The following is a 24069-nucleotide window of genomic DNA, read 5'->3' as shown; positions in this document are numbered from 1 at the left end:
TAAACTGTTGCTTGAGACCAGAAGCTCATTAGCAAAATTGGTGTTAGTTCATGCACAATTAATAGAGAGGTTGGTGTTTCATCATTAGAGCTTACCTCAGAAATCTTATCCTTGTGTTGTGAGAGGTTTAGACAAAGTAGTCATTTATAACGTAGCCACTGTAGATGGAAACTTCCCGCAGACATCTCTGCTAATGCATGAGGCTAGCTCTAAGATCAGGAATTTGATCTGGAAGTTGAAGCAAGTAGTCCTGTCTGTCAAGAATTGAAAGTGCATCCTTACAGATGCCTCGAGGATTTTTTTTTTTTCAACTCCTCTCCCAGATAAGGAAGCATAACCCCAATGCAGCGGATCAAAAATGCCACTTTGCCAGTTCAACTTTGCTATTCTTCTAAAAATGCTGAGCAGCTTGGGGGACTGTGATCACCACCAGGTAAGTTTGTTTATCAATGAGGAAATGAGTGGGCAAAGACAAAATTCCCATTATCGGAGTTGGTATAAAAGGAAAGTGTTTCTTAACAGCAGGAGATGCATTACATCATTATTTTTTGCCCTCTTAATCACAGATACACTAGTCTACATCATAGAAAAAAGATTTTTGTCCCAAGTGAGCAATGGTACTGCATTAAAGCAAAGACTGCTGTGCTATGAGGAAAAAAGACAGCCCCACACCAGGAGAAACCAGCTATGAGAAAGAGACCTGAGGGAGGACATAGAAGATCAGAAAGCCCCACAGCTAAATGTTAAAACTGGTGAGGTGTGTTGCTGTTGGGGATTTCCATACGGGTTTTTCATCTCTGGCCATTATTCCTGCAAAACAATTCACTGTAATGTTGACATTAGTACGGCTTATATTTAATGTGGGATGTGGCATAAGATTAGAGCGAGTGGATTGCTAGTGGACAGCATGTGGAAGCATGAAGTGGGCCAATATTTGTGTTCTCGGCTTTGCATCTGAATTGCTAGAACAGCCACACAGAAGGTGCTCCTGTGTCTCTCTAGCTGTAAAACTAGGGATAATCATATTCATTGGTTTGCCTCACAGTGGTGCTGCCAGAATTATTTAAGGTTGGTGAAAATCAGAAGGATCAGGCATAGTCAGCTCTTGTCCTGTGCTGCTTTGTGTCGCTTATTCCCAGCCACCTCAAAAACCTTTCAAAGTTCATTTTTATATACCCTACATTTCAAAAGAACAAATTGCTGTGATTAACAGTCCTAATATGTATATACATATATACAAATGTCCATGTTTATCAGCAACTAAGGTAGTAGTTTGGCCTTCTGTTAGAAGAAGAGATGATGTGAGTTACGATCTGTCTGGGAATTACTATCTGTAATAATCTGATAAAAAGGAATGCGTAATTCCTGGAAGAATCAGATCCTTCCCTTGAACTCTGGGGAACTTTTAGGAACTCAAAAATATCTCTGTGCAATTCTATTTCTACTCTTTCTAGTGTCCATCTCCCTTATAAGCAGTAATGGGCCATGGATTTTATCTAGAAAATATCTCTTTCGCTTTAATTACAATTCTAGGCATCTGGGAGACTAAGCAAGTCGGACAAAAGGATTTTCTTTTTCATCGTGCAGAGTTTGTTGCCGTAGGCTTTTCTGCCACGGACATGTTTCCTGTGAAGTTCAGCATGGCTTAGATCAAAAGGCAAGCGCAGCCTGTGATTATAATGATGGAAAGCCTCTGGCTTAGTGCAGAGATGAGCCTTCTGGAAATCTGGTTCAGATAATAACTCATCCGAACCTTCGATTTGCAGATTCAGGGCGGGGGGAGCTTTTTAACTCCAAATGTTAACAGTTCCTGTTCCTTTCTTTAAAGACAACCTAATACAATTTGGATGCACGCTATCTCTTTACACTGTAACCTGCATAGAACAAAAAAAGGAGAGATGCTCGGCAGTGTCCGGTAAGTCAAGCTTCTGGCCCTCCCACCCCATAGATTTACAGCTGCTCTAAGGTGAGAGCCACACTCGGAGAGGCGAGTGCTGCACCGAGGGGAAGGCAGTTGTTTTCTCTGGTGGCTAATCGGTCGCTGTGATTTGGTGTCAACGCCAAATACACAGACTCTGATTTTTAAGTGGGGTGGCATAGAAGTCCTTACCCCAGTAGAAAAGGAGGAATACCAGGAGTTTTCCTATGTTGCAGAAGCCTACAGAAGGTAAACACCCAAAGGAAGCAGCACCCCTCGCACGACCCCCCTTCACACCCGGTGTGGCTGTCACCGCACCGAGGGGTGGAAAGCCTCAGCGGCTCTAGTTAAGGCACGGTGTGCCAGGTAGCCCCCGGCCCCGTGTCCCACCCGCCTTCGTGCAGGGCTCCTGCCTGGTTCCCGCTGCCGAGGGAGCAGAGAGGCAGCCCTGGAACAGCGAAGGAGGAGCAGTCAATATATTGATTCGTACACGTTTGCTTCTTTCGCGCAAGAGAAGATCTTACGTTATGAAGTCGCATCCATTTAATCAGGCAAATGAGATGTTATACAAAAAAAAAAGCCAAAACGCATTTGTGGTTACAGCCCGTGAACTGCTGCTGTCTTTCAGATAATAATACAAGTTCGTTTGTGTCGTTTGAAGTGGCAGGAGAAACCTGCAGGCTCTTGTATGTGACCACAAAACCGCCTTTGCCCTCAGAGGTGGCCGTCACCTGCACGTGGAGGCTGCAGCCCTTCCTAAGAGTGCGAGGCAAAACCTGGGGAGACGAGCAAGCGTTGGTACACTTTGTGCTGCCACACTGGATTAAGAGCTATTTTTAACTAGCGAAAGCACCCTCCCCAGCCCCAGATCTTCACTAGTCCTCAGTAAAACGTTCATTTTCCCTTTGCCCACCATACGCCTAGTCCCGCGAGAGGCTGGGCACGAAGCCTGCAGGCAGGGACTGCCGGCTGCTTGCCGAATGCAGGTGTGATTTGGGCATCCAGGCTGGATGCCTTTCGGCAGCTGTGTAGCACGGTACCAGAAATGTGGTATTTTATTTCTGATCCATGTCTGCAGAGAAGGTTACACAGGGATGGGAGGTCAGGGTGAGATGCACAAATTGGGTTTAGCTAGTTTTGCTGGAAAAAAAGCAGCAACACGACAATCTCTTGAGCTACAACACCCATATGCCCAAACATACACCACCATTCCTAAAAGTCATTCCCCATTTTCCATGTGGTAAAAGAAAATTACACTTTTTTTTGGTGAAATTTCTTCTAAAATAGCTCAACATGCTTTTTAGGGTAAAGTTTGTTAAAAAAGAAAATAGTGGGGAGGGAGCAATCCCAAAAAGCTTGGCAGGCTAACAGCATTTCAGAGCTCTGCTAGATTCTGATTTCATGCAGCAAATTAAAGGGAACTCCCTCAAGAAAATTGGACTGCATATTTAAAAAAAAATAATCCTACAACCTTTTGCCTCAGCTAATATTATTCTGACACTGAAGTGTCTACCTAGGGACAGCTGTTTCCTCTTCATGACTAAATACATGAGTAAATTTATTCCATAGAACAAAATATAGGATTATTTCATTTGCCTTGCCCAATTTCTGTTTCTTCTCTTTTTTTTCTTTTCCCTTTTTTTTGTTTGATTAGCTGAAGGTCGAGGAGGTGCCTTTCCTAGCAATATTTGCATCTCTGAGCATCTTTTCCCACTAAGAAATAGCAAAAGCTCCCAGGAGTGCTTTCTTCATGGAAGAGGCAGCAGAAATGCTTACAGCTGTAAGAAGCCTACCTTGAGCTCTTTTTTTAAAAAAAAATCATAAATACAGAAAAAAAACGGAATAAAATAATTGGCCAGCTCAGCAGTTACACAGTTGTTGAGCTGCAAAAGATTCTGGTTTTCCTCTGGTGAAGGGAGTTTGGTGGAGGCATTGCATTGCAGCTTATTAATATGGCACTTGCGTGAAATAATACAAAATTCAGCCTGCTGTGCACACCTTTGGTGGGCTTGCTGCTGAACGGGGCAGGGGATCTGGTGACAAAGGACACTGGAAAGGCCAGGGTACTCAATGCCGTCATCTTCCTGGTCTTACTGGTAAGACCAGCCTTCAGGAACCACAGGCCCCTGAGACCAGGGGGAAGTCTGGAGCAAGAAGATGTACCTTGGTGGAGGAGGACCAGGTCGGGGAATAAAAGTTCCACCTTTTAATACAATGACCCCAAAACACTTTACCTGGGACTGCAGAATTCAGGTAGGTTTGATTTCTGGTGTATTAATCAAATGATGGAGTTAGTTAAGAAGCAATCTGATTTCATTACCTTTTATTCAACTGCCTAGAACAAATTCCCTTAGAAGAATGAGACTTCCTTTTTTCCAGAACACTGAAATATTTTCAACTTTATTACATGGGGAATTTGTAGACTTCTCATAGGGTCCCTGAATCTTTAAAAAAACCTGGCTCAAAAAAATTAAAAAATATTATACTGCTTTTAAGTTCTTTAAGTTTAAGGTTTAAAATGTGGTATTGCTCAGGCTGTGAACAATATGCAGATTTATTTTCACAATGCAATCCTGATAAAAATTCTCCTTGGAGCTCACCTTTAAATACAATCAGGTATGGAATTTTCCTTATCCAGCCCAGAGCCAGAATTGCCAGCAGTAATGAGGCCAACAGTACAACCACTGAACTGAACGTGTATACATATATACATGCTGCATGTGCGTGTGTGTGTAATGTGCACACTGTACACTAACATGCTGACAGGGCTAGTCCCACCAGCGGTTGGTTTATACCCAGACCCAGAAGTGTGATTATTCTTACTTCTAGCCATGAAAATTACCTTCATGCCATATACAGTAACTGAAACATTATCTTATTGTCCAAATAAATACCTTTCTGGATCCTCCTGATCTTTTAATGTCAGCTGTGACTTCTGGAGATGACTTGCCCATTTTAATGATACAAACTTTTTCCAAAGCCTTTCAGATGTAAATGACTGCCCTCAAGACCATTGAATGTAAACCCCTGTTCTTCTTAAATATACTTTAAAAAAAAAAAACAAAAACCAACATAGTGGACTACTCACTCAATTGCCACAGTATGCAACTTGTATATTACTTTTTCATGCACTGTTTGTACCCGCTAGCGTTCCTGCAGTCTTTTTCATTTTCATACAGAATTTTACCTGCATCTACAGTATGTTCTGTCACCCATTTAACCTCCTTTTCCTACATTATTTTTTCATTACCTTGCCTGTCTCTGCACTTCATGGGTGCTTTTCCAGAGCCTTATTAGACTTAAACGGCGCAAGACCCATCTTTCATCTTGGCTCATTGGCTGGTCTCTGCCCCGAGGAGAGGTGGCTGGTCCCTCTCTGACCCAGCTCCCCTCCTGTGAGGCTGCGATTTCTGGGCCTCGTGCGCCTGCACGTCTTTCCAGCACTTTTTGTTTTTTGGGGCTGATCCCAGCCTGGCATATGGACGTGGCACAACCTGCAGCTGCCTCCATCAAAGGCCAATGGACCCTTAATCATAGGTGTAAGTTTTTGCAGAAAGTATTCAGAGAAAATCTTTTTTGGAAGTCCCCATCTGAATGGAAAGTATCATTCTGAATACATTTAATAGATTTATTAAATTTAAAAGAACATTGAAGTTGATATAAGTTCTTTAGAAACCCGATCTTTACTGAGACAAGGTACTTCCTTCTCCATCAGCTTTCTGCAAATGTTTTTCTGCTTATTCAGTAAGTGAAAAATAGGAAACTTTATCCTTAAGTAGTTGAGTGTCCTACACCCAGCTCTCACTAGGCTGAGAAACGAATCTCTTCAATCCTTCAGATCACAAAAAAACCTCAGCAGTTAATATTAATGACCTTTTAAAAGCTTTTAAGGCAAGTTTTCACAAATATATAACTAAGACATTTGCTTTGACTCTTTAATAGCTTATGAAAATGTTGTGGTTGAATACATCTCCTGCAGTTTCCTTTGCTTTTCGCCGTGGGCCAATTTCTGCCCCACGGGAAGCTGCGGCATGCTAACGGTGGCCGGGGTGGCCTCCGGTGGCCACCTCACCGCCAACTCCAGTCCAACAGCGATGGACAAACACCCCTCTGATAAAGCCTTTCACCCAGCCTGGCCCCAAATTTTCTCTCATGGAGGAATCACCAACCGGTGCTCAAACTCCCAAGCACTTCAGTATCCAGGGCACGACTGTGACCAGCACAAGGTCCTTTGGAAGATGCTTGAGCAAGCTCAGCCCATGCAGTTGTTGGTGGTGGTCTTGTACGAAATCTTTGCGTCTTGCTGTGTTCCTGATGGCAGGAATTAATTGCCTCAAGGAGTCCGGAGGAGAGTTACGTGTTGGTTGGAAGAGTCCCGGCAGAAGTACGTCCTTCCAGAGCTGCATCAGTTTATGCACAGACAACTCTGCAGCAACACTGTCATGCAGAAATGGGAAGTAAATGCCACAGAGTTTGTATTAATTATTCAGCAGCTTCTGTGCGATGAAAGACAAAGGCAAAAGTGGCGTAAAAGTAGAGTAAGACCTCGGACGCATTCCCTGCACGGACCGGGAAGGGCAAAGGCTGTGGTCCTCAAGCATCAGTAGCCTGTGCATCATGTCCGGGAGATCCAGCCAGCGCTCTTCGGCGCTTTGCAGGTGTGAATATCTACCACTTCTAGGCAGTCCTGGCAGCGCACAGCACAACACCAGTGGAATTTGCACTCGCATTTTGTCATTCTGCTGACGCGGGAGGTGTCGTAGCCTCTCCCGCAGCACATCACTTCGCAGCTGTCCATGCCACGGGAGGTTTGGTTACAAACCCGACCAGCTGTCCCGAGGGACCCTGCAAAGGAAACGCAGTAAAGGTCAGGAGGGGGATTTTAAGGAAGGACAGAAAGCATATGAAAATAGGTATAGGAGACATAATTTGCAATGTATTTGATCCTTCAACATCACATCACCCAGGATTCAATATCAAGCCAGAGAAATGCCTATAATAAGGTAAAATTGCTCTCAAATTCTCCCATTCCTCCTAGAAATCAGGTCTGGAGATGTGAAGGAGTAAAATGGACCTAATACTTCAAGGCTCTGCCTGATTCTGTTGGTATCATCATGCTTTGCTTCACCTCTCCGCAGCGCCTTCTACCTCTCCAGCGAGCCGATACCCTCCCCGCGGCAGCCGTGCAGCCCCCTCCCGCCCTCTGCGCCCAGTCCCCCGGGGCTGCGTGAAATGGGGCACCCAGGAGGAGGACCCCCGTGGTGCTCGGGACCTCAAGGGCTTGGCGGGGGAGGGCTGGGAAAGAGGAGACCGCTAAATTTGGTGGCCGCAAGGGACACGATGGGCAGAGTACCCATGCTGCCGGTGGTTAAAGTCTTTGCAGAAGCGAGCGCAGGAGCACCCCAACCGCTTGGCATCGCTGCTGCGCCCACCCACGGCCCCCGTGTCCGCCAGTTCGGGTGGCGGCTGCTCTGTGCACCTCTCATCTCTGTGGGGTAAGCACCAAGGGTCCTCCTCCTCTTTCTTGACAGAGATTAGAAGAAACTAAATTATAGCCTGCTGTGGATGGAAGGAGGGGTAGGGAAGCATATCACGCCTTTTCATGTTCTTAAAACCTCTCTGGAGTGGCTGAAATGATTCTGCCCATCTCCACGTGGCACAAAATGACTCTTTAAGGCATGCCTTAGCCTGAACTGCTTCTTTACCACGTCATAGGAGCTGCTGCTCATCTAACACAAACTTATCTTAGGCTACACTTCAGGATCTATACCGCAGCTGTTGACAGATTATTACCACCAATCTGAAAACTTCATGAATACTCATTGCTTCACCTAATTTCTTATCTATTGCTATTATAAATCAATTTCAGGTATACCCATGAGATGAACATTGTTCCGACATTTTCCCTAGACCCGATTATAGCTCCATTCTGCTGTTCTTGGCCAAAATGGGATTCCCTAAATATTGACTGTGGTCATTAAATCAACTGGAAACATTTTACAAAGTGTATTCACAGGTGTACATCAAACATTAACAATTCACCTTCTTAAAGAAAAAAATACATGCAGACGTTAATTCAAATTGGCATGAGCTAGGATAGCAAACCAATCGTAATTGGTTTATTATTAACCAAAACTTAAGCTGTAATTAATATGTAATTATTAAAACTCTAAGCTGCATAAATTCCAATTTTCTTTTTTTTTTCCCCTATGGTGTACTCATGGTTGTACATACCACCGCTGTATTGAAGCAATTCACGACATACATACAAGAATTCGTTGTTCCTCTGTCCCCTACTGTCACCAGCACCAGGGAGACTTTGTGTCTTTTCGAGCCTGGGCCCAGCCACTGAGGCAGCGAGTGGTCTCAGGGACTTGAGTAAAGTCACCTTCTCAGACTGCAGTTTTTCATGTGACCGACCCATGATTTAGCCTCTTTCTTCGCTACGCTGGGGGAAATTTTGCTCTTTTCACATCAAAGTCAGGACAGGCTTCGACTGCTGCCCCGGAGGAGTGTTTCAGTCCCTGGAAGGCACCTCAGCCTTCTCTCCCATAGCCTATACTCCTGTATTTACTTAAATATTTAAATATTCACTGGGTAGAAATATACACCCGCAAAGCTTCACTAGCAAGTCGCTGGTGCCGGTGTGCTGCGGGCAGAGCAGAAGAAGGGTGCTGCGTGGCCGCCGGCCCCCCGGGCTCAGCGGGGCCCACAGCCGCGCCGGCTGCTGCCGACGGCGGAGACGCTGGTCCCGGCTCAGGGGTCCTGAGCTGCCGCGGTGCTGCCGGGCCGGCCAAGCGGAGACCTGCTGAGCCACCCGAGGGGGGAGAGGCAAAGGGGAGGAGAAGACACGCTGAACAGAGCCAGAGACGGGCTCCCGCGCCTGCAGCCTCGTAAATCCTGGGTCGCCTCGGGGTCCGAGCCTGCTCACGCTGCTGCCCGCGGACCAGCGCGCTGCGTAGCATCCCTGGGGAGGCGGCGGAACAGCACTTTAAAGTGAGTCTCCGCTAACAGGGGGAGCGCCTCACGTCGATGTAAAAACCAGAGACGTTGCATCAGGCATGCCCTGCACCAGGGAACCGGCACCTGGATCCCGTGCAGGGGGTCCCGGGGAGGAGGAGGAGGAGGAGGAGGAGAGGTACCACCAGCAATGACCCACGCGGGTGCACAGCACCCCTAGCAAGCCCTTGGCCATGCAGCTCTCCCCGCAGGGCCAGCTGTACCGGGGCAACCTGCACGACTGGGCCTTTCCCAGATCCTTTTTTCAGGAATCACTCCACACTGGGGGAAGAGAGAGTTCTGTTGGCCCCCGGTGCCCCCAGTCTAGGCAGGGCTGAGGGGGCAGGAGGATGCAGAGCTACGTGATCCGCCTGTGGTTCCGTAGGAAGCCTGTGGCAGAAAACAAACCAAACCCTGCTCCCTGGCCACCGCGGTCTCCTCCATCCATGACACCGTGCAAGCGGCGGGGACATCCGAACACAAGTGCTGGCGCTTGCGTCAGCCCACAGCAACATCCATTGCATCCCAGACTGTGCAAAATACCACTGAATAACCACTTTTACAGGCGCTTGTCCTGCCCTCTCTGCTCAGACAGAAAAAAGGTACAGAGGGCCAAGCTTGCGACTCGTGCGATTAACGTTCTGCATCAGGAATTTGGTGCGAATTCCTGCTGGCCTCCCCGCACAGGCTCTCCCTCACCCCGCGTGCTGCTTTACCCGGCCGACCAGGCCCAGCCCCAAGTCCCGGTGTGCCTGGGCTGCGTAACACGGCACGCCTACGACAATAATCTCCAACAGCCGTGATTTGGGTTAGATTTCAAAACGCTTAGCGTTTTGCTCTCAGCGTGCGGTTCGCGTGAACCGAGCCAGACCCACGATAGCCTTCGCTGTGCCACTGTCGCGTGGCGGCCGGCCAGGCGTCATTCCCCCAGTGGAGAAAAACCAAATCCGCTCTCCTCCTCAGCACGCCTCGGGGCCGTGCCGCCCGGCTGCTGCGGGAGAAGGAAGACCCCACGTCCCCCCACGCCTGGCAGGAGCTGCCCCAGCCGAGGCACAGGTTAGTCTCCAACTCCAGAGTCCTCATTTCCAGATGTTTGGGGAAATCGCACAGCAGCGAAGGAGAACCTGAGTGGGATATGCCTGCTGGTTTGAACAGGAGTTTTTGCCACCGACTTCAAAACTAAAATTATTTCAGCCACTAAGAGATAGTCAGAAGCCGGTATCATCTGACACTGCCCACAATACAACATCAACATTTACTATGCCGCTAAGAGAGGAGACTAAATTATCCATAGCATGTGACAAAAGAGAAAACAGGCTCATATAAAGGCTTAGTTTCCGAGCAAAACCAACACTTTTTAAAAGTTCTAACAGCATCTTCAGCTTCTCTTGTGAGAAAGAAGATGAGCAATAACTGAGAGCGAGCAGCCAGGCAAGTTACTGCGCTCCTTGGCAGGCACTCAGATACCCAGGTGGTGAAGACAGCAGAAGACACTAAACAAAATAAGGCAGAGTTTTCTGATCTTTGCCTGCTACCTGTAATGCACCTCCTCATCGCTTAAGAGGCAGGAGTATGTTCTAACTTGTAAAAAGTTTTCCTGCAACCTCGTTGTTTTTATTTCAAGTGTTGGAATTGCCATGCCGACACACAACATTATACCTGCCAAAACATCCACGGCTTTTAAAATACTGCCAACTTTACGGCCCGTACATCAAACCCTTTCTTCTTGGTTTGCACAGTTGTTTTCTTAAGCAAACATATGGTAAGTAAGTCGAAAAATATTTTTTCCCATTCCTAAAGCACTAAAATGTATTTATTCCTTTATAACATGAGATTTTCCCTTCTATTTCTATTGATTAAAAATCAGGCGTCAAGCAATAAAGTTCATTATTTGACTTCCACCTAAAAAAAAAAAAAAAAGCTGTGAAATTCCCAACAACAATAAACTAGTTTCCACACGAGTGTTTGGGGAAAGAAAAAGAAAGAAGGAAATATTCACAGAAAAGTAGCTCTGAAGCTACTTTTTAAATCAAGAAAGATTCACGTGGCACCTATGTACAACACCCCAGTAGAGCAGGGCTGGAGAGAACGGGCAGCGCACACCGGAGGCAGCCTTGTCTGGAGGGGCTGGGATTTCCCAGGCCAGCAACAAAGACGCAGCAAGGTGCTAATAAAAACAGCTTATCCAGATTAAGTTTAGAGTAAACACGTGTCTCGCTCTAATCTCCACGGCCACTGATAGCTGTCTAACGACAGCTCTCAGCTCCCAGAGGCTCTTGGGGCAATTGCGCGGCTCCCCTGCCGGAGCGTGCTTGGAAGAGAGCTGCCCTGATGGAAGTCATCGCACGCTTCACCGTCGGCTTGCACGGGGCTGGGACTGCACCCAACATGTTTGCAATGCGTAAATTGGGAGATACGGGCCAAGAAGTCACACAGGGACTGACTGTATGCGGCTAACCTCAGTGAGCAGCTTTTGACATAGATCAAGATTGGTTTCCCTCCACGGGCTACATACCTCAAGTACTAACACATCTTGCCCGACACCAATGCTTTGCAGACCATACTTTAGTTTCACATTTTTCTTTCACTCTAGGCTTGGCCTCATTCATCTCAAAAATGCAGCAAACGGCTTACGTGGGGCAGCAAGGGAAATAAATTAACACAAAAATCATCCTGTGAAGGACCCGGAGCAGATCACCCTGGGCGCGTGGTTTGTCACCCAACGCACGGCTCCGTGGGGCTGCCCGTAGCACTGCACGTGCATCTCCAGAGTGCTTTCCACCGGGACACCGGGTGTGGAGGGTCCTCAGGCACAGCCACAGCACCCCGTCTGCCTGTCGGGGACACAGGAGATGGCCACCACACCCCACGCACGCAACCCACACCCCGCGCACGGGCAGAGGCAGCGACGCCGGCTTTGACAGCGCCCAAACCGCGACCGTGCGAGTGTCGGGAGAAACCTACGGATGACTTGAAGCACACGGCACAGGGGTTTGCAGCAGGTCCTGAGGGACTGCTGCAGCAGCCTGAGACCATCTGCACGTAGACGCAACCTGCCTCTGCTCCACCACCACCTTCATGCAGCTGAAGCCTCATTGCCACCAGAACAGTTGCAAACCGTCGACACACGCTCGCCAACGCCGTCCTGCCGCTCACCCATCGCCTCCACCTTGGCGTCCGTGCTTGGGGACCCAACCTCTCTGCTCCATATGCACCACCTCAACACGCGTAGCTGAGCTCAGCTTGCTCTACACACCTTGGTGGGGGTCTCCCTGCAGGAAGAGGCTTCACTCAAACACTGCCTAAGTTTTTTGGTTGCTCTGTACCAACCAATTTTTAATAAACCTGTTGTAAAATGGGGTGGGTTTTTGCAGTAAGACATGACACGGTTTTAATAGTATCTGTGAACAACAGCCTGGAACGAAGACTCAGCCAGCAAGCTGGCGATGCCCGCGCTACGGCTGCTCAAACATTTAATCCTTCCTGACAGAAGCTTATAAGCAGACAAGCAAGAAGTTTTTTTAGAGCATTTCAGAGGTGAAGTTATGCACTCAGGGTAAGACAGTACACGTGACAAAGTGCCACTTGTGTAGTCATCCCTTTAGTTCCCTTCACAGCTTTTTCATTTCTAACAGGTCTCTCCCTGTGTAGTCCTGGGTAGGCTTGTATTGCTTTTGGGAGCTGGAAATGTATGCTAATATAAGGGAAGACCATTCAAACTGTGGCAAAATTTATAAGTTCATGCCAAGATTTTCAAAAGCCCTCTGGGATGTCCTATCTCTGTTTCTGTCAAATTATGAGTAAAAAATTGTGAGTAAAAATTATTTCAGCACCCACGTGAGCAGAATTAAGTGAATTCTGAACATGTCTAAAAATCTTCTTTTGGTCCTTTTCTAAAAGTCATGAAATCTAGACAAGAGGTGGTCACGTTATATACGTTTTCTTGCTACTGAGTTGTTATTAGTGATTTCTACATATCACATGTCTCCCGAAAGCAATGACTCCTCTTTTCCTTCTAGGAAAAAAAAATACTAATGCCACATTTTTCATGTAGTGGGGGTGATCCATGTATGTATGTCCAGCTGTCTCCCCCAGACAGACTGCCAGACCCAGTGGGGTGTGTTCCAGCCCAGCACCCTCCGGTGGCTGCTCACCACCAGGGAGAAGACCCAGAGCTACAGGCTCCGATGGCAGAAGACGAGGTATGTGGTTTTTTGGATAGGCTGCTGCTGCTGATACAACCCCTGAGCACCTTTAATTTACCGGTTCACATGCGTTAGCACACCCAAGCCACAGAGGACACCAGCTTGGTCGGTTTACAGTTTGTGAAGCTGTCTCCTGGTCAAGTCGTGACGCTTCGTAAGATTTGCTCTGTGAATCCTTCGTTCAGTCCCAATACTAACCAATCGCCAGATACGCTTTTTTTTTTTTTCCTGAAGCACTAAATTGCTTGAATTCCCCCAAGAATGAAAGGCAGAACTGTATTCAAGGACGTACAAATGCGCTGTGCTATTAGATTTAGCTGACGCTGAGATGCTCCCCAGCTATTTCCAAACTCAGACTTCCATAATCTCATTTCATTTCCAGTCATTTAACAGAGCTGACACTCTGGAGCGCTCAACAGGGCAAACCAAAGGTAATAAAGAAAAATTGCTGCTCAGCTGCTGAAATTACCTCTCTCAAAGCCAGATCAGTTTTTGTTCGTCTGATTCTTTCTTTGCTCCATGCAAGCAGCAGGGCACCCCGCAGCCCGTTAAAGGTTTACTGCAGCTTGCCAAAAATGTGCTCTTCCAAACAGCCACATTCTCTGAATTCTGGGCAGCAAAGGAACACCGCCTCATCCGCAGCCTTATCTTGAGCTGAGCCAAAGCACATGTCAGACTCTGCCATCTCTGCACAGGCTTGACAGCGTCAGGCAAGCAGGCGTAATACACCACGGTAAAAAATGCCCACTCTTCTCCACGATAACAAGACTGACAGATGAGATTAGTCTTAGTACAAAGAGATTATTAAACAGCTTTTTGACATAGAAGTGGGTCGTGTACGGGCTCTCATTTTTGGGGGAAAGAAATCACGGGTTTTACAATGAACAAGGCAACTTCAGGAAATAAAGTTTTGAATAAATCCTAGTCTGCAGAGTTAGTCTCTGCACAATGCTACAATATGCCCATTTAGTCACTTGGATTAAAGTATTAGACTTTACAGTATTGGTCACTAGGCAAGGAGCAACATGTGCTTGTGCAGGTAATAAGCATCACCTGCAAAATCCATAAGTAACATTTAAAATTACCTTGACTACTCAACTAACCACAAACACCGTACGATATAAGCATACTGGATGAAATTCTGGGTTCACTGAAGTCAATAGTACATGACCAGGATTTCACATATTGTTCTTATTTAAGTACAGTTGTTTTGCAATGCTTATTCCAAGTAAACTTGGATTGTAAATACGCAGCAGTGCCAAAAAGAGTTGAGCTGCATCGCTATCCAGATACTTACGGATATGTCATACCGGGTGCAATGTGGTACGTTATACAACCTATTAATTAGTTCCACAACATCTTTCATACATTACGCAGTCTGGCTCTCTTTTCCACATTTCTGGTTTTCTAGTTGCTAGTTTTTAATTGCCACATCAGGAAATACTATACACGGGTCAAGAACCGTTATAGCAGGATTCCTGGTGCTTGGCAATGCCTCGAATCCTGTAACACTGTTAAGTGTGTCTCTATTGGAATCTCTGAAAGCAGAAAAATCCAGTGTTAACAGCAGCCCTGAAACTTTACCTCTTCCCACTGGGGCTGGCACAACTCTTCAGAAAATGTGATGGTTATCACGGATGGAGCCAGCCCTGTCTCGTACAGAGGAATAAAGAGCTGCGTCGCGCCATGCAGCGTGCCGTGCCCCACCGACCCCGATTCCTTCATCCACCTGCGTGCCCTCCAGCTGCCTTGCACCACGTTACCGACAGCACGCTCGTGGTTTGCACCAAGCTGCTGTACCTCCTGCATCACCGATGGGGAGAGGCGCGTCTACAGCTAGGGGGGCCACGGTCCACAGTGAGCCGCGGGGAATGGGCAGATAAAGGAGGACGCTGCTCTCTTGGGAGTCCGCACCAGTAGCATGACAATATGGAAGAGAAGCGACGCGACAGGAGGTGGTATCGTGGGGACACCACGGGACTTGGGGCTGCTGTAGTTGCACCTGGCAGCTCTGGAGTGAGCCGTGTGATATGAGCGTGTATGTGGCTGTGTACGGCATGGACCTGCCTCCAAAGCATAACTCGAAATTGCCCTAAAAGCAGCTTTTGCCTTGCAGTGTCTCCAGGGATCCATAGCATCTGGAAGAATCTGCTGAATTATATTAGAAAAACTGGCCGTCGTACATCTAGGGACGTCGAGGAGCTATTGTTCTTGTACAGAGCTGTCCTTCCCAAACATCTTCCTGCCTGCTTCCTGCTAGTTACATGCATGGATTTGTATATATATACACACACACAGACACACACTCAATAATAATGATAACTTTTGAGCTTCAAATACAAATGTCTGAAATAAAACCATTCACGTGTAACGACAGAGGCTTACCTACATCCCTGTCCCTGATACAGTAGTCTGGAGAGCTTTCAAAGTATACCAGGTCATTCTTAGTTGGCTTCTTAAATCTCTTATTAGCCACAGTGAAACCCGTGCCATCTTGATTCATGACCACCTGAATCGCTCCATTGTACTTCTTCCACAGATAATCTCCTGTTTTCCTAAAGTCTGCCATGGCCAGCCAACAGGTCCTTAGAGTGCATGATCCACTCACACCGTGACATTTGCACTCCTGTTTCAAAAACCGCTTCACGGCCTGTTTAGAAACGCAGTAAAATATACACAGGTAAAACAAACTGTAATTTGTGCTTCCCAGCCCTTTTCCGTTCACGGGTAACGCCAGGCGTGCGATGGGTGTGCAAATCACGGTCTGTAGTGACACCCACTGGTAGCATCAAGTCATCCCCACATGGTCGGGCTGCTCTGGTTGCTCGACTCAACCGTGCAGGCAATCCTGCGGCTGGTGGGCTTACCTTCCCTGCTCCTGCCAGTCATCCCGAGGGTCGGCATGGTCCAGAAGGCCAGGGCACAGACTGGACGGGAGGAAACCAGTCGGGAAACGGGGGGAATCACTCAGCCCCTTGGCAGGCGAAGGCAACCCCTTTCCCCATCGTTCCAGCTGCAGCATCGCCGTGCCGACCCTCTCTAGCTCGCCTTCGTGAAGTCGCCCTTTGCCCGGAATAGCGTTTCAAATATTGCCCGGAAATTCATAGGCATTTCCTATTTAAATGGTTTTACAGAGACTGTGCAAAGCGTCGTACCTGGGCTAGGCATCAGATCTATGCAAAATTTTAAAATACGGTATTTTTAAAATGCTTATAAGCCTTTTAACAAACATTTTAGAATAAGACCTTCATTAGCTTGCACTGGAGAGATCACCTTCATCATTAATTTAATGTCTGGATAGCATTAAAGCCATTTCAGCTTCGTCTCAGACATTTAAGCTATCCATATGTTGTTGGAGAACAACAGATGGGTTCATATACAATAAATAATTCATTCCTAATTCTGAAGATATGGATATTTGATCTATAAATATTATGCCTTAAGGGTTCAGGAAATATGAAGATTTTAGAGTTTGTACAAGAGGAACAGCATCATGGGAGGAAGGTAGGAGAGGGGAAAGCGCCATGATTAGAAGCGAGACTGATGCACAGTGGGGCAGCATTTTTCAGCCAAGCACTTAGTAATAAAGCGAGAATGTGTTATAAAACCAAAGTACTTTTAATTTTCTTTCCAACTTGTAAATGATATGACTACTTCAAAGAAGTCACTGACATTCCCACAGCCCCACTTCATTGCCAACGGTACTATCACAAAACTGGGATTTAAGCAGATGCTGGGTTTTAATTATCTGAGTGAAAATCAGTTTAACTGCTCATACGTTTAAAACAACTTGCTGGAATAGTGGAAGAAGTACCTAGGAATGCAGGATTTTTTTTTGTCAGTGGTGTTCCTATACTGATACACAGCATATTATTTTGTATGATTCATATGGGAATATTGTAAATATTTATTCTATGTGGTTTTGGATTAGTAAAATCTGAATAGTCTACTTTTAAAAGAAACCTATCCACACCCCTTTGGGGGGTGAGGAAAAGCCGAGGGCACAGCTGGTCTTACCCAGATCCGAATGCCAGGCTTGTGGATGGGCTGAGGTAGTGAGATCCCTGCAAAGTTAAACCTACACTATTGCACTGTGGATGCAGAGCAGCATCCCTTTCTATAAAGCAGGTCCTAGAGCATATGAAAATGTGCTGATTATTTTTAATCGAATATATTTCTTCAAGCCTCTTGATCTTTTTCTAAAAAACCTACCTGCTTACCGATACTGTCTTATTATTTGGCATATGTATTTTTTTAAACTTACTAAGACACTCATCTGTTACAGAAAGTACTTCCCAGCATGGAGCTAATTCACCCCTATAAAGTCTTTGCTTGTGTTGTAGACTGCAGACTCTTTTGCACAGTAACATAAATACAGCCATAGTGCTGCATATGCATATCACTGATCTGAATAGCCTCATCTGTCTATATTACATATTAATTACACCTGCTGGTAATACACAGGTGGAGGAAAGATGTTGAAGGCGAAAAATTTATCAGAAAAATCATCTACTTGCAGTACAATTCATTAAAACTGCATCTTTTCTTCTAATAAGGGCTAGTTAGTATAGAACAATTTTACAGTTTATAAAGGGAACGTTTTAATACAAAAAGATCAGAGTATGAACAGTTTGCTTCCTACTGAATACACGTAAAGGAAAACCAAAGACAAGAAGAGTCTACGAATCATTTCAGAAGTGCTTGGTCTAGGACAATAAAAAATTTTGCTGTCTTATTTCAGGTGTCATGGATGCAGCAAGATTTGAATAAATTTTGAATAATGAAACAGCATATTCCAGTTTCATGCACTATTCTTACTACTTATAGCTACCACTACAAAATGTCAGTGCCTGTATTCCTCAGCCCTTGCACTGGCAGTGGGCAATGTGTCTGGCAACTACTCCTTCTACTCACCTACAATAAAAAAGTAAAGACTCTTTTTGTTGAAACTCAGGAATGGTATTTTCACACAATGTTTAGAAAAGGGGTTTGTTTAGAGCAGGTCGTACCCCAGGGCCAACGCCTTTTGGAGGGACATGTATTTCGGATTTATTTTCTTAAAAAGTGAAGTAATTGTGTTTTATATCTGCTCACTTTGTGTTTAGGTTTACCATATACATACGGGAATGGACAGGATGGGTTTTTTTCCAATGCTATTTTGAATTTACTCTTTAATAGTCAAGCCTGTTCTTCAGTGTGGTCTTCAGCCTCCCCTAGGCATTTCTATTCTGTATTAACCAAAAGTAAAACTCCTCCATATATAAGGCTCAGAACTAAACCTCCATCCAAACTGATCCTGCAACGACTTGGACTCCCGCTTGACTTCCCACACAAGGAACCGCTGAACTGGCTCAGACAGGAGCACTGTTAAGCAGTTGCGCCCAGTCTGTTTGGAGATCTCTGCCACACCGACCCTCCAAGGGAGACAGAAATAGCATCTCAGTCTCCCGCTCGTCCCACACTTCTTCCTAACTGCTGAGACCAGTCAGCAAGGGCCAACCGTTCCCTGCCCCAGGCCCGTGAGAGCTCGCTGAGAGCATCTCCAGGCATCGGGGGGATGGACACCCACCTTCCTTCCAGCTCTGTTGTTGTGAAGGTTCATCAGTGCTCTTGCATCTTTTCCTTTCCGTTCTTTGGCATCCACAAAGGCTCTGGCAAATTTAACGCCGTAGTCGATGTTATCGCTGCAGCCACCCCAGTCAAAATGGCCTTTGCTGTCCTTGGCAGAGCCTTTCTTGTTGGGATCGCAGGAGCAGGATTTCAGCTCCCCTTGGCTACACGCCCTGGTGATGGCAAAAACAACTCCGGCGGAGGAGATGGCATGTACGAAAGCAGATTCCCGACTACCTGAAACAAAAAAAGGCGCTTTAAAAATCATTGGGGTAGGTAGTTTGAGTGGCTATCCTAACTCGAGCCAGTTAGCCTGGACTTTTTTTGCTGAGCAAAAGATAAAACTGGGCTGAAATCACACAAATACACATTCCCTGGAGCCAGAATTAGTCATGGCTTAAACTTGGACCCCTCCCTGGTAAAAGCTCATCAATATAGTGTTAGAGTTGGAAACATTAAATGTTTGCTTCTGATATTGATTAATATACTTTCACGGATCAGTTGTTTTGTACAGATACGTGACTAGGACAGCTGGTATTTCTATCATGTTTCATCGATTTAGAAAAATATATGAAGTGCTATCTCAGAGATAGGTTTAAGAAATTATTAAATAGGGACACTGGAACAGCATGTAGGTTGCAAAATACTGCAAATAACTTTTGAAACTAGCTTTTCCTCTTCGAAGCACTTGGAATAAACTTTCCTGCTTAAAAGGCGGTAGGGAGAAATCTTGGGTGTTATTTTCTGAAAATAAATTAAATTTAGGTTTTCTGCCTAGAACCAAGCCCGGTAACCATGATTCACACAAACAAGTTCCATTAAATCAATGGCACTGCTTGTGTCATGCTTGAGGCAGGATTTGGCTGGGCAGCTGTGACTCCTCCACGCCAGCTGCGCGGGCAGTTTTCCCTTCTCTTAACGAAGACACTTTATTATACCAAAGATCATCTGCATTTCTAGACTATGCCTACTCTTAGGCTATCGGGTACATATTTCAACGTAGTAATTGCTTAAGTTTATTTGAAGATGTAGTAATTTACAATACAGAGCTACCTTATATTGGCACAGCTCTATTTATGGGAATGGGATATTTTCATACTTTAAAAGTTTGTTAGCACTGAAAGAGTGGGAAGTAGACTTTTGTGCAGTATCTAAGACCACTAGCAGCGAGAGAGACCCGTTCGGAGGATTTGTAAGCCTTAAGTAATGCTAGCACAGTAAAGTAGGACCCCAAAGAAGGAATGTTATCTGTGATTTTATTGTAAGGGCAGCATTACGCCATATAACTTATTATTTAGTATTTCTATTCCAGTAGCATCTAGATGTTTCAAATAGGAATGGGCCCCAGACTTCCATGTGCTGTGCAAGCCTTTGGCAAATGGCAACTAAAAGCTTGCAAAAGGACTGGGCAAACCCTGCCTTCCCTATGCTGCCTTCAAAATCAGGCAGGAGATATCAAGGCTTGTTAGAAATCATGCTCTTTTGAAGACTTATTTCTGAGAAAACATATTCAGAAACATCAAAACTTTTTATAGTGTTAATTAAAAAGAAACGCTTGATGTCGTTGGAAGATAAATATTTCATTTGAGTTTATTAAACTAATCAAAACCATTTCATTTCAAATTAGAGCAATATCAACCTACATTTCCCATTGCAATCACTGCCTGATCAGCCTCAGCATAGAGCTCAGAAGCCCGACGCCTTAATTCTCTCCCATGAGCCAACAGTGAAAACTTCACTTTTGGAAAAACTGCATTTTTACTTTTTTTATGAAATAGCCTCATCAGAATTAGGCCACGTTCTGCCAGACTTGTTTTCCTGAATGTCAGACAAACCTCATCGAAAACTTCAGCTGATGGGTGACGTTACTGGTTACTCACAAAGAATTCCTGAGGGAACGCGAAGCCGCTTACGGGAACCAAGCGCTTACCAGCCGCGGAGCCTGGCACTGAACGATGCTCTGTGGATGAAATCCCACTGCTGGGGTCAGCGGGCCCAGTGTCTCCTGTCCTCCTCCCCATCCCCGCCGCTGGCTGGGGCAATGGCCCCGGGGTACTTTCCTCCTCCTCCTCTCCTTGCAGGTGCCCGGCTGTGAGCCGGAGGGGCTGTCTCGGGCGGTACCCGGGACATCCCAGGGACACAAGCGCCCGGGCAGGGTCAGCCCCACCAGTTGCGTGCCCAGGTGTGGCGTCGGGTGAAAAGAGCCGCGGTTCAGGAGAATCTCAGCACGTTTATCACTTGGATAAGGGCATCCTGCCAGGGTAACAGATCTCAGCCGTTTCTTTGAGCCGAAGGGACCACATAAGCTGCCTGAAGACTCACTAGATGCCTTAGTCCAACATTAAGATGGCAACAACACCCTGCTTAACCGTCCTCCGCCCAGGGTGGGAAGCACATTGCGGTCCTCAGCTGCTCGGGGTCTGCACAAGCCTGGCTGCCCACTATCAGACGTGTCCCCGCTTCTCGCTCCCCCGGAGCCTGACCTGAGGGACCGGCTGTCGCACCCCCCCGCAGAGGGCTGAGGGCCTGGAGGGCCGTGCTGCCCCAGCACGGGCGCAGAGCCCGCGCCTCGTGGGCAGCACAGCATCCCCCACGAAACGCTCCAGCGGGAACCGGCCTGCCGAAGGGGTTGTCGTCTGCCATCCCAACGCGCTGGGATCCTGTTCGGACGCGGGGCGCCCCTTTCAGCCCCCCCAAAGCACGGGTGTCCCTAGACGGGGCGGGCTGTGCGGGAAAGCCCTCTGCCCAACTGCTGCGTTCTGGCCCCTCGGTTTCTCTGTAGCCCGTAACTTGTGGTTTTGGGGTCCACCATGCACCAAAAAACTGAGAAGCTGGGAACCGCAGGGCCCGGCCCTAATGTGCCGGGGTCCCCTTTCTAAACCTGGTCCTTGTCTTTCTGCTCCGATACAGGTTTCGAAGCGGAGCGGCACTTCTCCTTACCGTACGTGCTCCTCTGCCGACTGCGAGACCCCGGGATAACTTTGCATTTCCCCTTCCCTCCCTCTTGAAATGGGAAGCGAAGCTTCCCCGCTGCTAGGACCAAGGGTAACGGGAGGAGGGCCGCCGCTCGCCCTTGTTTCCCCCCCCCCCCCCCCCCGGTGTCACCGACGGGCACCCCATCCCTAAAACCCCCTTTCACCCTTTACGCCGACCCCCAAAACCCCCTTGTCACCCTCAGCCCGCGGGCGGCGGTTGCGCGCCCGGCGTGGAAGGCGCACGCACACAAACACCCCCCCCCCCCCCCACGCCACGCGGGACTCACTGCGCAGCAGGACGCGGCCGAGGAGGCGCTGCCCCCGCTCCAGGGCGTTGCAGTCCCAGCGGTGCCGGCGGAACTGGTGCTGGCACTCGGCCGTCCAGGCGGCCACGCCGCGGCCGATGGAGAGCATCGCCTCGGGGTAGCGCCGGCAGAGCTGCCGCTGCCGGCTCACCAGCCCCGGCACGTTGTCGCACATCACCCGCGACGAGCCCACGGCCCCCATGTACCTGCGGGAGGGAAGGGGCAAGGGCAGAGGCGGGGAGGCTGAGGTTACCCCCCGGGGCACCGGCTCCCCCGGGGGGGGAAAGGGGGGTCCTCAGCCTCCCCCCGCCGTCGGCGGGCAGGAGCCTGCCTCTGGCGGATCCAGAGCTGCAGCTGCCTCTGCCTTTTTTTTTTTTTTTTTTTTTTTTTTGGATGGAAATCCTTCAAAATCGGTCTCCGGCGCTGTGTTTTTTAACAACGTGAAGCATGTAGGAGAACCCCAAACCCCGCTATTACAGCTCCGTGCAGGACTTTAAAAAAAAAAAAAAAACAAACCAAAAACAACCAACCTTGACAAAAATTAAATTACATCATCATCTGTGTCCAGATGGTCTCTATTAGTCCTGAAATGTTTCGAAAGGTACCTTTTATAAAACCCAAACTACTATAGGTGTCTTTTGAAGGGATCAAACAGAAGAAAGTGTCCTTTCCTTGTATTTTCATTATTTTATACGATCAGAAAATCGTTAAAGCCGTGACTTCCAGAGGAATATATATTTAAGTGGCAGCTAAAAGACGGCACGACAAAAAGCCATCGCCATAAATAACGTTTATACGGCTACGGACACAGATAGCGTTTTCACTGAAATATGCTCAGTCTGATAAATCAGGCTTTGATCCCGCGTCAGCCCGTGTCAAGGTTAAATGTGTTCCCCAGGTTTGTAAGAAGCGGTTTAACTCCTCTTCCCCGCCAAGACTTCTCGGCCTGGGCTGGGTTGGGGTCCCCCGTTCGAGGGGCAGGTTTGTGTTTCCATCCTAACCCGTTACACGGCCCCGTTTTGCAGCGAGCTCCCTCGGACGCCCCGCCTTGAGCTCAAATATCATTTGAGGTCGGGTCCTGCGCTGCCCGCAGGGCTTTCAACCCTTTGCACTTGCAGTCTGCAGTTCAGCGAGGAGAAACTTTGAAGGAGGGAGGGGCTGGGGAGGGCGAGGAAGAAGGAGGGGGGGGGGGAATTTAAATTATTAATAACAAAATACCCCTGCTGGAGCCAATTCCCAGAGCCGCCGGGGCGCGGGGGGGGGGGGGGCTGGCTGCCAGCAGCAGCGCTTCACCCGCGCACCTCGGGCGTGTTCCCTGCAAGCCTGCCTCCTCCTCCTCCTCCTCCTCCTCCTCCTCCTCCTCCTCCTCCTCCCGCTCCCCCCGCCGGCTCCGCTGCGCCGGGGCAGCGCGGCCAGGGCCGGGAGCTGCCCCGCTGCCCCCCCCCCCCCCCCCCCCGCACCCTTCAGCTCTGCCGAAAGCCCCGCTCAGCCCTCGCAGCTGCTCTGCGCTTAGGCCAAGGAGGAGGCCGGGGAGCAGGGACGGGGTGTGGAAGGAGATGCCGAGACCGTCTAATCCCGCTTGCTTTAAGGCCGGGCTTTCTGGACCGGAGCAGCTGGCAGCAGCGAGCTCCGCTTGTACGAGCCTGAGAGGGAGAGGCTTCCCCCCCCCCCTCCCCTAATTTCCAATTAATCCGACCCCACCTTCCCCAAGAGCAAATAAAAATTCCTGGAATTGCACAGCTTACCACCATGAGGAGGTGACTGGTGGGGTCGCCCAGACCAAGACCAGGGGAAGAGACCACCAGATCCCAGAGAGAAAGTTCATGTTAGAAACGCTGCGGTCCACATCAGGTCAGTCGCGGGGGGCAGAAGAAATCCCATGGAGCGACAAGGACCGGCAGGAGCAAACGCACCTTGAGGGCTCCCTCCTTCCGCGGGTCAAGCGCCTCCGCATCCCCACGCGCGGCCGCGGGGTTTACTGATCCCCTCCCGGGGCACGGGGGGTGCCGGTGGGTGCATCTCTCCGGACTCCTCCCGGTTCGCCTCGCACCAAATCC

At 48.0% G+C, this 24069-nt stretch overlaps 1 protein-coding gene across 1 annotated transcript; it reads right to left on the bottom strand.

Annotated features, from left to right (window-relative positions):
• Window positions 1-5796: 5796 nt before the first annotated feature.
• Window positions 5797-23946, bottom strand: WNT2 (Wnt family member 2). The gene is made up of 5 exons (XM_030016311.2): window positions 23758-23946; window positions 21995-22218; window positions 18692-18969; window positions 15508-15772; window positions 5797-6763 (listed from the first exon to the last, which is right to left on the bottom strand). Exons 1-5 carry the CDS (start codon window positions 23835-23837, stop codon window positions 6534-6536), a joined length of 1077 nt encoding a protein of 358 aa, XP_029872171.1. The 5' UTR covers window positions 23838-23946; the 3' UTR covers window positions 5797-6533.
• Window positions 23947-24069: the final 123 nt, after the last annotated feature.

This window comes from Aquila chrysaetos, chromosome 5 (assembly GCF_900496995.4).
Source record: "Aquila chrysaetos chrysaetos chromosome 5, bAquChr1.4, whole genome shotgun sequence".
NCBI lineage: Eukaryota > Metazoa > Chordata > Aves > Accipitriformes > Accipitridae > Aquila > Aquila chrysaetos.
Note: the sequence above shows the minus strand (reverse complement) of the source record. Positions and strands in the feature narration are given on the sequence as shown.

Coding starts and splice junctions, on each gene's coding strand:
- WNT2 (XM_030016311.2), bottom strand. CDS start 23,837: ATGAACTTTCTCTCTGGGATCTGGTGGTCTCTTCCCCTGGTCTTGGTC. Junction 22,219..23,757: donor CCAGTCACCTCCTCATGGTG/GTAAGCTGTGCA, acceptor TCCCTCCCGCAG/GTACATGGGGGCCGTGGGCT. Junction 18,970..21,994: donor CGGCCGCGTCCTGCTGCGCA/GTGAGTCCCGCG, acceptor TTTTTGTTTCAG/GTAGTCGGGAATCTGCTTTC.